General features: G+C 37.3%; 1 protein-coding gene across 1 annotated transcript; it reads right to left on the bottom strand.

Moving 5' to 3' along the window:
* Positions 1-1,022: 1,022 nt before the first annotated feature.
* Positions 1,023-13,892, bottom strand: LOC132063123 (lysine-specific demethylase JMJ31). Its single transcript, XM_059455561.1, has 15 exons — positions 13,720-13,892; positions 13,551-13,628; positions 9,005-9,088; positions 8,728-8,898; positions 8,514-8,582; positions 8,292-8,418; positions 7,567-7,639; positions 7,327-7,443; positions 6,243-6,362; positions 6,100-6,118; positions 3,308-3,380; positions 2,870-3,198; positions 1,990-2,105; positions 1,815-1,908; positions 1,023-1,386 (listed from the first exon to the last, which is right to left on the bottom strand). Exons 1-15 carry the CDS (start codon positions 13,810-13,812, stop codon positions 1,318-1,320), a joined length of 1,632 nt encoding a protein of 543 aa, XP_059311544.1. The 5' UTR covers positions 13,813-13,892; the 3' UTR covers positions 1,023-1,317.
* Between the last annotated feature and the right edge of the window lie 192 nt (positions 13,893-14,084).

Raw genomic sequence — 14,084 nt, 5'->3', positions numbered from 1 at the left:
AATCTCAACACTTCATAATAAGACATACCCAGTAAAAACATGAACGTCACAAAAGAAAAGACGAAAGAATCACATTCCATTTGGGAAAAAACAGTTAGTGTCAACAAAAGTATATTCAGCATCCAAAGGCACATGGAGCTGGAGATATATCAGTGGGCCTTAAGGAATTAATAAAAGTTGTGACAGGGTATTATGGTATATCCAAGCTTTTAGAAAGTTATATAAGTTGCAGTTCTAAGGTAAATTATATACCGTTTGCCTACTAAAAAAGATACTCTCTTTTTTCATCTTTTGCTCTAGGTCACAACAAGATATAAAAGCTTCTATTCTATCCCCCACCCATCCCATCTTTAAACATTTACCTTTTATTCCTTTCGTCCTTGCAAAACTAATAATTACCAAACCTTCTTTACCATGCCATAGTTTCTTTTCCATTGAACTTCGAATCCCCATGCAAAGCAAGTGCTTTTTTTCTAGAGAACCCCTAAGTACCATGCAAAAGGTAAAGGTATATGACACATGTTTCCAAAGAAAAAATCAATGCACATATGCATGGCTAATTCCAACTTGGTCTTTAGTAGCACCAGAATCTGCATGATCCATAACTTTCTTTTGCCTTGCTGCTAAAGATTTACAGAGAACAAAATAACATGGGAGGAAAGAACTATATCATTACTTGCCTGGCTTTGGAGTCAAAATGATATTAGCTTCTCCATATATTACAAAAAAGTTCTAAATAATCATAGTAAGCGCTATCTCAACTCTCACATGAATTGGGCAAAAATGTCAAGAATGATTCCTAATAAAGTATTGACCCCATAAACTCTCTTTATGTTGAGAGCCAAATCTATATTTTTGAAGCTTGTTAACTCACTGACGCAAGCGAATCGCCTATTAGCTACCTTGAAGCCACTTAAATCTCCTTTTGCAAAACCTCCCCTCCTACCCCAACACCACGCTGAAATATACTAGAACAATCTTACATTCAACCTGAGCGGAAAGAAAACACAGAAACTGCCATATCAAGAATCTCCCTTGGTAAAAATCGCTTCTAAACAACGCAACTCCCAAATCCAGAATATTATCGGTATTATACTATACAAACAAAAAGAATTCTAAACATCAATGTGAAATTATGTGACAGAGTCTACAAAAGCACGCAATAAAATGGCAGCTAAATTAGTAGGGGCCTCAGTAATGTAGGGTTACAGCAGCATCATACGTGCCGTACCAAAAGAAGAGGAGAAGGGTGGAGAGGGAGAAGTCGGTCATCCAATCCAAAGGGGCCGATATTCTTACTGAAGGGCCAGTTGATATCTATTTGATTTGTGGCTTTGGTCCATCAAGATTAATTCCCACGTACTGATCGAGCACATTTTCAAATGCCTGAAATGTCATGATAAGCAAGGTTAAGTCATTGTAGTCTTCCTCATGCTACAGTGACTAATGACGAGAACTCTTGAAGTAAACCCAGCCTTAACAGTTGGCATTGACGTCACATATAAATACATAAGTAAGAGAAAAATGAAGCTGACGCTAGAAAAAAACCGACATTTTGCTTCATGCAGTATGCACAAGTCCATAAATAAATATCACACATGAAGAGTCCAACAATGATATTTATTCATATCATCATAGAGGAAAAACAACATACATGAGAATAAATATAGATTTCATTCCTTTCACCAGGAAATACGGATACCTTAATAATCAAAGTGACAGTTTGCATGTAAAGTTGAATATCTTCTCAAAAAAGATGTAAGAGTTGAATAGCAGATAAGTAGCACATAAAGATAAGGATTTAATAGTCGCACCTGACGAGCAAATAACTCCTTCCCATTCAGAAGTGCATCCATAGCCGCAGACTGGTCATCAAACACGCCATAAAGGACCTGGTAGAATTGGTTCCTGTACACATCATAGTTAAATAGGATATTAAAAGCAATAGAAATTTTATAGTCCATAGAAACGCATGCAGATGGAACGTACTGGTCTTCTCCTGAAATTAGCTGATCCATCTCTTCAAATTTTCGAGTGAGGATCTCTGATCCAACAGGAGTCAGTCCATGCAACATCAAGGCCTCTAATGTTCTTGGAAAATTTTTCTGGAAATGAGAAGTTAGCTTCATTAAAGCAATGAAGGGGAAAATGGAAACTACCACAGAGAGCTGAAGCGATTGAGATGAATAACGCATTGAAAAACCCTCAATAAAACAACAGCTGACTAGAAAAAACAAAGTGGTCTCAGGAAAAAAGGAGCAAGATAAAAACAAACCGCGTACTCCAAAAGTTTGTCCAACCTTCCAGATGCTAAAGCATTTAAGGGATAAGGGCTCACTCATCAAGTAAGGGCAGGAAATATTTGTCCAATATAGCTAAAGATAGATTCCACCAATTTTGATTTTAATACACACTGGGGAATCCAGCCTACTTATGTGGGAGCTTTAAGACAAAACCCATAGAAAGTTTATGATCTGGATGCAAACACATTTAAGCTTGCAAAAATGTCAACAATAGAACTTAAATTATAGCATTAGTACTATTGCATGCTAATGATATAGATTGAATCACAATTTACCAGGAAAAGGTAGTATAAACCAAATAACCACTAATCATCAATCTGCCAAGAAGATGGTTCTACTTACAAGCATTCCCCCTACTTTTCACCTCAAAGAAACAGAACAGCATCTCAAACTTTTTGTCTTACCCAGTTGGACTATAGTGTATGCATCTCCTCTGATAATTAAAAGATGCAGATAAAACATAAATATAGTCACGTCGAAAGGAAAGAGAAGCAGTTATTAAGAAAAATAAAATTGGGCCCAAGATAACCAAGATTCATCAAAACTATTGTTAAGAATGAACTCACCGCCATTGCAAGAAAGACACTGTGGATTGTAAGTGGATGAAGAGTCAAAATAAGATTAGCAACTGGATCATCGTTGATGCCACATGACTCCTCTTTTCTTTTATTTGTCTCATCATTCTCCCCAGCACATGAATTATCTGTAGATCCCGTCAGCTTTCTTGGATTGAGACGGTCATGAACCAACGAAATAACTTCATTCAGAGACTGCGATGCACTAGGCTCCAAATCTTGTAGCATCACTTTCGACCTAAGCTCATCATTTGAACTTTTTTTGCCACAATTCGTGCGGATTCCCTGGTGTCCGTGATCTAGTGAATAGAAGAACAGTACTCAGAGCACAGGAGTAGCATATATATGTCAAAAACTTTCTTCTGTATAGGTATTAAAGAAGACCCAAAAGTGAAAACTGAAAGCTGGTAAATAGAGAAAATGATTTACCTCTATATGCATTATGAGGCTGGGAGGTCATAGTTTCATCCATGCTGCCTGAAGGAAAATGCAGCATCTTATTCTGTCCTGGTCACCAAAGAGGGAGAGATGAAAATAATCACATATATACTTGTTATGCAACAACATGGTAAATCCATCTTTTGCATTAACAATTCAGTCCAATTAAAAGTACAACCAAATTTTTTCTAAGAAAGCCAACATTTCTCCGAAGAAATTGATAATACTACATCAATTGTTTTGAAGTTGAAAGAATTGCTTCCTTTAATCCATCTTTAATCATAATCTTTATCAGCCTCTATCATCACCAACTGTATTCAAATGTTACCAAACAGCTCTTCCCCACTTGAAAGTTTCTTCTTGTTTGTCAGATTCCCACATTACTTGAAGATATCGGTTGTAATCTTGATATGATTTGAGAAGTTCTCATCTCATGAACTAACTTTTGTGGTTGTGTTAGGCATGAGGTATTAACATGGTCTCAGACTATAGTCTGCCATGTTATCTCAAGTCACAGATTTACTATCTTATTACAACTCATCAAAGTTTTCTTTTGCTTATCCTGTCCTCCTCGCATTACGCATTTCATATTTATCCAGATGGATCTCTAACGCTTGAATATTTCTTTTTTGATGAAGTTAATCTTGAATATTTCTTTGAAGTCTTAACCACCAAAATACCAATCAAAGTTCTGGTTTTATTTATTCCTTTGTTTGACCAACATCTGGCCATTGGAGTTAAAGCCGATGAAAGGCTTAATGTATTACTTCTCACTTGCAACCGGTTTAATCTAACAATATATGGTACTATACTATTCATCTCTTTTCATGGCAATCCAGTCATTGAGCATGAACTTATGTCAAACACAAAGATATATGATTCATCTAATTCTGGAATAACATAGTCTACTCTGCACCCTACAAATGAAGTACCGAAACATCTTGACACCATTGATTCCAAAATGATGGTCCAAATTTGCCCTTCAACTATTGACTTCCACTTAACTATGCCCTCCGTAAGATGATGTCATGCACCATCCCCATTATGAAAGTGACCGTTTATGCCTTTTGTCTTCAACTCATCAAACGAGATCCTTGTTGGCATTAACTTTCCTCCATGTATGTTGACACGTCAGAACACATGGATGACACACACCCGGCCCCACCCACCCTACCAAACCCAGCCCAAACAGTCTCAGATGACCCCCGTCCAGCAGCACGCAGCCATTTTTGACCAATTCAAACCATTCAACCAACTCCAAACATCTCCAGATCAAATCCAGCTCCAATCAACAAAATTCAGCCGGACAAAACAACCCAGCTCACCGACCACAAAATTCGACCATCACCCAACAACAAAAACAAGAATACAGTACTCTACTAGACCTGCTCAGACTACAATGAAGCCCCCTAGCCCTCCTTTGCTGCAATTGTCAAGGTGAATCTGCCTGAGAGCTCAAATTTCAAGTCGATTGAAATCAAAAAAGGAACAAATGGGTAAATCCCGCCATGTTTTTTTTTTCAGCTCAGGATTAATTCGCCAAGATTATTGAAGATTGTAAGTTTACCCTCATCGGCATGTTCTCAGCGGGAGAGCCAAAGATGGAGAAAATTAGGAGGAATTTCTTGAGTCAATCCCACTGAAGGGGACAATAAAAATAGCACGTCATCTTCGAGGCCCCAATGAGAACATATAAAACCAAGCAAAGGGATAACGAGAAAGAAGAAGGAAAGAAACAGATGGCTGACGGAACGAAACAAGAAAATGCAGAGAAGAAGAGATCAAATGCAAGAAAAGAAGGCAAAGGTAAAGACTTTGCAGCCTAATTTTTTTATGAAAGGTAAATTTGCCAAAAACTTACTAAATTTATTTTAGCAAAGAATGACGTGTGTTGTGTACTGGAGTAGAGGACGTTAGTTGGCTGTAGGGGGGAAATGTGGTGAGAAAGTAAGGCATAAAAAGAAACAAATTCCAACAATTAGAGGATTTCAATTGATCCTTTTCTGGATAATCAGACGGTCTTTCTGAACGGGCCTTTTATTTGATAGGTAACATAGACGAAGCTACCATGAATGCAATGGAGTATGAAGTTAGAAATGAAGAGCAATTTGAAGAAATGACCTTTAATCTTTGTGTATTGACCCCTAATTGAATTGTTTGGGATCAGAAGTGGAAGAAATCGTATTATCGTCTAATAATGGTCAAATTGGCATATAAGCTAGCTGAGACACATCATGACCCAATATACAAAATGCCAGTGAGACAAATTGTACAAAATGAGATGAATCTACGGGCAACAGAATCGAGTCAAAGCAATGTTCGATGATATGTGCCAGTTTACATGGAGGATGGTGAATAAAAACAAGGATTCCGATTGGTGAGTTAGGTGAAAGCCCAAATGGTCTATTTTTATAACGGCGAGGGTGTTTTTGTTGGCAACTTCTACAGGAGGGCGTAGTTAAGTGAAAGTGAATAGTTGAGGGGCAACTTTGGACTTGTTCCCTTATTAGAAATAAATAAAAATACTTCCTGTTAACAGTTCAAACTTTTAGATGATGTACTTCCAAAACTTAATATAGTATAAATGCAAGTAAAGGTCCCAGATTCGAGTCTCATCGTCATTCATCATCAAAGAATTCCCATGTGCTTCGTCTAAAGCAAAATAATCTGTGTCGCACATGAAGTGACGTGACAAAGACTAATATAAGTGTTCTGTCACTGAAATAATAAACTTTTGAATTCACATAATTCAAAAATGAAACACAGAGATTAGGAAAACTAACCATTTCCTTATCAGTCAATCTTCAGTTTCCAGCGAAGAGGTGAAAAAGCAACAATGAGCACAATTATTATTGTTCTTCGTGAACAACACAGAAAAACCAAAAATAAATCTGATCAAACTAGGAGATGAGGGGACAAAACTTACCTTTTTAATATTCTACGCAAATAATATGCATCCATATGCTCCAACATGCCAGATATTGTCATGGACCGCCACCAAAAGTTAACAGCGATGGTTAAAACTTCACTATCCACTTGATGAAACCTAGAGAATCAACGATAATGACTGGGCATATTCAATAATTGATAAAGAAAGAGGAGAAAGTTAAAATGGCTGCAACACAACCACGTATACACATCATCCAGAATGAGTTGATAGATCTAGCGACCAGCATCTGACATATGGTTCCTTCTCAAAAGAAAAAACATCGGAAGACATACGGTTACATTGGAGAGTTTCCCACAGTATATACTGCTTCCATCTCCAACAATAGTGTAAACAAAAGATATAATACACCTTTTTTGAAGAACAAATCATTCTACGATTAAAATCCAACAATAGTGTAAACAAAAGATATAATACATCTTTTTTGAAGAACAAAATCATTCTACGATTAAAATCAATCGCATCCCCAGTAATCTACCAGAAATCCAGGTGTAACTGTTGGAGCAATTTACAGAACATGCTGAAAAGCAATTGGGAAGACTCGGTGCAACTTATGCTTCTGTAGGAAAGCACTTCAATAGAATTACTACTCCACTACTCCAGTACTTTCAAGGTTCACCAAACAGTACTATTAATATATCCAGTTCTTAATTGACAGAATAAGTAGGTACAAACTACAAATTGGAACCTCAGAACATGCAGACACACAGAAATCCAAGGAAGAATTACAGAACACATGTGGCCGATGCAACAGAGAAATTATCGAAAATGAGTAATCTAGAATTGGAGCAAACATAAAATAAGTTATTATCTTGTGAATAGTGTCAAAATTGTACGTTTACTAGAAATCCAAGAGTCCCATCTTGGCCTCAGAACTTATGCCATGGACTTAGATGAACATTTCCTTCCCTAGACCAGTTAAGACCATATAGCATGAACACTTTTTTTATGATATAATCCATACCCAGAGAAATGCAGGCTTACAATATTCAGAGAGAGGGAAAAGACGAAACAAACATATCATGCATATTTAAGCAACAAACAAGACAGGGTAATATCTTACCATCCTTCAGGAATGAACAGGGCATCACCAGCATGAAGAACAACCTTTTGCGAAAAGCCATTTAGGCACGCTGCCCTTGGGTAGACTGAAAGATCTGGTTCTTCTAAAGTAACAGAGCTGCAAGGAAACAAAGAATAAAAGTTGCAAATTGGCATGCATCTGAATTGTCCATGTTATAGTAATCCATAAATGAAAAGAGCACAAAAAGTACTTATAGATTACACATAGGAAATTGAATACCTGTGATTTGAAGCCTCCCCATACAGAGGTAGTGGATATAAGTAAGGAGTTGCAGAAGGTGGCCATAAAGTAACTGCCAACCAAATAAAACTTTTGAGTAAGTTTGAATAATCCAACAAAGTCTCAGGAAGGAAATATTATGGTGTAGTTGATATACAGACAAAACAGACAAGAGGGAAACAAATAGTTCATTGCTAACGGATCATAATGTAATAGATAACTGTGGTAGCCCCTGCTAGTAATGGTACCTAGTAGGCAAGAACAAACAGGCAGAGGCATCCTTTATTTTGGATAATTAATAGCCATAAAATCAAAACCAGATCCTAAAAACTGACAACTTTGGTAGCTTCGACTAGTACTTCTGTACTTGTAACTAGCAGGCAAGAACAAATAGCCAGAGGTAATCCTTTATTTTGGAAAACAAATAAAAGGGCCCATTATCTTCCTATTTTCTTCATTTCTTCTTTAAAACTACAATCTGTAACTCCCAGAAATGCAAGGTAGCACAGAATATTCCACCAAGAAGTACACTGACATAGCTAATCTGTTTCCGTCCACCCATCAACACTCAGGAGAGCGAGACAAAGAAAGACAGACAGACAGACAGACAGACAGACAGACAGACAGACAGACAGTGCTGGTATTGCTCCCACAACCTCCCACAAGAAGGAATATCATAGCATGATAATGAACCTTTTTTCCAGTAAAATACAGAAATATCTGACCTTCCTTGCATCCAGATACTACGCACAAGAGGTTGTGGTGCGGATCGTAGTGTGTGCTAGATCTAGCCTTCATGCTGTTCATCCACAAATTAACAGAAGCCAGGCTTTTGGTCTCCAAAGGTACAGGCTGCAACGTAGAGCTTTACATGTCAGTTAAATTGAAATACTGCACCCAGAAAGCAAAGGGTTGATCAGGCAGAGGGAATGCATTCATTCTCACACCGTTTGAATATCTTCTCCAAGGCACTCCAGTTGAATGTGTTCCTTTTTCTCAAAATTCAGAATTGGTACCTGAACAAGAAAAGATTTTATCCAGGATCAGTAGCCTTCGTTAGAAAGAAAGCAATGAGACTACTCAGTCATCATCAGGCCAAGATATTAAAAGAACACAAGCCATTGGCACATCCCAATATCCTATCGCCAACGAAAATGTCACCTGTGCTAAATAAAATTGCTGAGGAGCTTCTCCAAAAAGTAAATCAGTTTGCTCAGCGTCAGATACTGCAAGACTATGCTTCTGAGATTCCAAACGATCGTCTCGCCTTCCATCCCTATTTTCCATTAGGCACAAGCAATATTTGATAAAGATAGAGAAGCTCAATGGGACCTGAAGAGGAGGGTGATATAAGTTAAAGGGTCAGCTGAACCAGATCATTCAAGAGTACGATGTTTGCATTTCATGCTCTTAAAATACCTAAAAACAAAAGACTTACCCTTTCATGACTTCTAATATCACCATAAAAGACTGGTGCAGATCTGGACAGCATAGCTTCCACGACTACTGAGCCTACACGTTCCTACAATAAGTAAATGGAAGTTCCAGAGAAAGCACATCAGACACTATTATCTTAGAAATATATGTGGAGTATATGAATTACACAAATACTACTCCTCATTCACATGATTGCATTTTTACTGTCCTGCAAAAAAAACTGTGTGAGCATGGAATCCGGTTAAAGTCTCATAAAATATTATGTGAAAGTTTTAAGCCTATCAGATAAGTGTAAGCGTCACTAGCATCTGCTTCATGAATCTCCAAGACAGAAAAACTTTTCAAGTTATTTCCTTTTTCTTTTTTTCCTTTTCTTTTTTTCTTTTTTTTTTTTTCTTTTTTTGATAATGTAGGAGTTCAAGTAATTATCTTTCAGGAGAACAGAATGTGATTAAGAACATTCCTTCTTCTGATGCATTGTACAGATGAGGCATCTAGCACATCCAAAAAGAATACTGGTGAAGAGAATGAAAGACTTTTTGCACCCAAGGGTGTGGCCTCGTGGTTAATAAAGTGGGTCGAACCATGACGTCTCAAGTTCAATTCTCAGCGGAGACAAAAAAACCTAGGTGATTTCTTCTCATCTGTCCAAGTCTTGGTGGATAGAGTTACCCGGTACCTGTCTTTGGTGAGAGATAGCAGGTAACCCGTGGAATTAGTTGAGGTGCGTGCAGGCAGAGGCGGATCCAGGATTTTAAGCTTGTGGGTTCCCATCCGTTTCAAATGAAAAAAGAAAAAGAAAAAAAAGACAAAACAAAACAAAAGCCTACATTTTTTTGAGTCAAAGGTAACCATTTGTATTAACCATAACTTGACACCTAAAAAATGTTAAGTTAAGAACTTTACAGAACATACTTACAGCAAAAAGTCAGTGCCCCTATTCAAAAGCTAAAACTTATACATTGCCAATTAAATCTACCAATTCTCATATATCCCCCCACAAATTCTGTTTACACCAAAAAAAGAACAAACTAAGACAATCCATCCTGATTTTCTGAACGGAACTGCTAGTATCCTCAAAATGTCTTGAATTCCTTTCTTTCCTTACATGGTGACCAAGGGGATTTGAAAGTGGCAGATCTAGGATTTTCACTGAGGGGGTTCGAAAAATAAAAATATAGTGTCTTGAGGTTTGAACTTGGAACCTCAACGTGAATTTTTAACCCCCTAAACCACTAAACCAACCCCTACTCTTGTGTTCAGGGTATTCAAAATCTATATATGTACATAAAAAATACAAAACTACCTTATATATAGTGTATAATTTTTTGCCGAGGGTGTTAGGGTGAACACCCTCAACAGGCTGTAGATCCGCCTCTGATTTGAACCCTTGACCAAGAGAAGCAAAGCTTAAAGGGTTCCTTCTCTGCCACTAGACTGACAACACACTTTGTTAATAGGTTCCCAAGTTGTATTTTTTATATGTTCACTGAATTTTTCAATACAAAAATCGGATCCGCGCAAATGTATTGGGGGTTCCCGGGAACCCCCATACAATGATTTAAATCCTCCCCTGCTGCCTGGAGCCCCGTACAAGCCCAGAAAGCTGGTAAGAAATACTCCCTGCGTCCCGATTTATGTGATATAGTTGACTAGGCACGGTGTTTTAGAAAGAAATGAAGGCTTTTGAAACTTGTGGTCTAAAACCAGTGTTGTCAAAGGCGCGCTTGCGCTTCAGTGTTGTCATCAAGGCTCTAAGACATAACTTTTCTTGCCAATGAGCCTCTCTTGAAGAGGTGACACTAGATGAATGATATCTCCCTTTATCGTAATGTTTTTACAATTTCTTTGTCCATATATTTGTAATTCATGCTTATTATTATTAGTCTTGGACTAAACATATATATATTTGTACTTTTGCACCATTGCGCTTTTTTTCACTAAAGCCCATGCTTTATTTGCGCTTTGCGCTTAAAGCCCCCGCTGACGTTAGAGCTTTTTTGCGCTTTTCGCTTTTGATAACATTGTCTAAAACAAGCCATAGATATTTATGTGGCTGTAAATGATTTCATTAAAGGTTACAGTACCAGTTTCTCAAAAAAAAAAAAAAATTCATTTCATTAACGGTAGAAACAGAAGTTTTAAGTTAAATTATTTCCAAGTATAGAAATGTATCATTCTTTTTGGGACAGACTAAAAAGGAAAGTGTATCACATAATTTCGAAAAGAGGGAGTAGCATAGAAAAGCTCCTCTATTATGCAAATAATCATTTATCTTTCACTCTTTCATTATTCCAAAATGCCTTTGAAGTTTGTCTCCCATGCTGGCCTGGAGCCAGGGGGAGCCCAGAAAGTTGATAAGAAATACTCCTTCCGTCCCGATTTATGTGATATAGTTTGACTAGGCACGGAGTTTTAGAAAGAAATGAAGACTTTTGAAACTTGTGGTCTAAAACAAGCTATAGATATTTGTGTGGCTGTAAATCATTTCATTAAGGATAGAAAAAGAAGTTTTAAGTTAAATTATTTCCAAATATAGAAATGTATCATTCTTTTTGGGACAGACTAAAAAGGAAAGTGTATCACATAATTTGAAAAAGAGGGAGTAGCATAGAAAAGCTCCTCTATTATGCAAATAATCATTTATCTTTTACTCTTTCAGCGTTAATTGTTCAAAAATGCCTTTGAAGTTTGTCTCTTTGCTTCTTCTAGTCACTACATAATAAATTATTGATCTTATTTAAGTTTGCTCCAACAATTCATGCACAATTAACCGTGGATAGGATCAATTTAAGCATTTAAGGTTTCTATCTGCAAGAGCCTGACAGAGAAGAAGTAAATATATGTCAGCTCGTTCATGTGTAAAGAGGAAAGTGAAGAGGTTTCCACCTCCCACAGCACTGTAGTTTTGCAACTAAACCATGGCAAGTGTTTATCAGCTTGTCAGCTTGCAACTTTTGGAAGTGCTCCAAACCGAACAGAATCAGGTGAAGGAGGGCTATCGCACATGCTATCTATTAAACGACAGGGACCGAGCGGAGAGCAGAGGAAGGGCATTTGATGACAAGAAAATTAGTATGAACAGATAAAATCATCTTTTTATTCTTTTGGCTAGTTTAGCAGAACGAGGCAAGTCTCAACCTGTTAATAGATTTGATGGGTTTCATAGAATCCTTCAATAGTCCCAGAATCATCTCAAGTATGTTAAGTCTTATGAAGAAAAAGTAATTTACTTATTCAGATTTCACATATCTGATGTTTTCCTCCTCTGCTAATATGCGAGTCTTTCTCTTGGTGTAACTTCATGTTATAGACATATATCTGACATAATTTCATTATAATGACCTTTAGAAAGAGTTTAGGAGGGGGAGATTATATGCTAAGTTTCTGCAATACGAATCTTGTCTGGTCTTTGAGAATATAACTTAAAATATTCAATTAAAAAAATAATTATCTTCCAATCCGATCACTTGCTTCTTGCCACTCAAGCTCTCGAGCTTCTCTGCATGTCCATCTATGCTTTATAAGTGAAATGTGAGAGAGAGAGAGAGAGGACTCAGTTTATTATTTGACTAAGCAAACAGACTGGTTCCGGGGCTTGAGAGAGTTTCAAGCTTTTTTAAATTGATAACCGTGGTGTTCGGGACAACTTGCGCGCACCCGGACTAATTCCACGGGATACCTGCCACCTCCCACAAGCAATAGGTACCAGGTAACTCTGTCCACCAAGGCTAGGACAGATGGGAAGAACTCACCTAATGTTTTTTTGTCTCTGCTCTACTGGGATTCGAACCAGAGCTCAGCCCACTTTGTTGACCACTAATTACGTCGATATGGACATTAGGAACAATACAGATACTTTTCCTCTTGTGCCCTCTTTTTTTCTAGTTTTTCTATTTTTAATTAATGCTTTTGTACAACAAGGCCAGATGCTAAAAGCTAACTGATTTCACTTTCATAAACAGTAGATCAAACAACAAAAGCAGTTGACGTTCTCTCAATTCAAATTAACACTTGAAACCTTCATCGGAGGCAAACAATTTCAGTTTCAACGATTTGCAATTATACGCAAAACTCTGAACCTCAACACCGGGCAGCTCTACAGTTCATTAGGGGGCGTCAGTTAAAAGTTGCGTGTAAATTCCAACAACCCTCCGCGTTTTCTTTTTCTTTTTTGTTCTAATTATCCTTTTATTAGTTAGCTTAATGTTTTGAACAGAATCAGGCGGTTACTAACAGCATAATTGGGGGAAATTTTCAAAAATATACAGCCCAACATAAAATATTGCGCTATTAGCCATATTATCAGTTTATACAATCTTATACATCGTTATACCTGGGGGGAAAGCATTATACATAATGTATCAATATTGAATAAAAACGTATATTGGTGTATAAAAGGTGTTTATACACAAATATAGGCTAAACTAGGTAACAAACTCCAAACATGGGCTACGTGGCGTAAATAATTCTTCCCAGCAGACATAGAGCGTAATTTTCCCTAATTAAATGTAAAGCAACGAAACGAGATAAAAAAAAAAAAAGACCTGCAAGTAGATTAGGCCACCGTTCGAGGGGTTCCATTTTGAGAAAGCCTTCCAATTCTTTATACATCCCTTGAAGACCTAATCCAAAATATACAATGTTGAGGAAACCAGCAACAAACAAATATATGTATACTGTCATATGTATATTTTTTTCAGTTAGAGAAGTTACCGCTGGAACGTTTTTTGGTTCAATTTGAGAAGAAAATATCTCCGGTGATGGAATATCGGTGAAGGTTTGAATTCGCAAATTCTGTTCTACCATTGTTTCTGGGAAACACTGCTACTTGCTCTTGCTACAGAAAATGTACTTAGCTGCTTCTGTTTACGTTGAGTACATTGGGCCAGGCGGTACAAAGGCAACTTTGGAAAAAAGTCGAAGCCCAACAATGATGACTTTTGGGTCACTGCCCCTATTTTGCACTGGTCTTTTAGATTTTTTGGGCATTTTTTTGCACGGATTGCCCTTCTTTTGGGGTGGTCTTTAATTTTTGTGCATTAAATTGGTGGTCATTAATTTTGTCCATTAAATTGGTG

Source organism: Lycium ferocissimum, chromosome 1 (genome assembly GCF_029784015.1).
Source record: "Lycium ferocissimum isolate CSIRO_LF1 chromosome 1, AGI_CSIRO_Lferr_CH_V1, whole genome shotgun sequence".
In the NCBI taxonomy this organism is placed as follows: Eukaryota; Viridiplantae; Streptophyta; class Magnoliopsida; order Solanales; family Solanaceae; genus Lycium; species Lycium ferocissimum.
This window is presented reverse-complemented; position numbering and strand designations above follow the sequence as displayed.

Bases quoted from the DNA above. Each gene is read 5' to 3' on its own strand.
- LOC132063123 (XM_059455561.1), bottom strand. From the start codon at position 13,812: ATGGTAGAACAGAATTTGCGAATTCAAACCTTCACCGATATTCCATCA. The intron at 8,419-8,513 runs GTGTGAGAATGA...TCTACGTTGCAG, and splicing joins TTGGAGAAGATATTCAAACG to CCTGTACCTTTGGAGACCAA. The intron at 1,387-1,814 runs GTGCGACTATTA...ATGACATTTCAG, and splicing joins AGGAGTTATTTGCTCGTCAG to GCATTTGAAAATGTGCTCGA.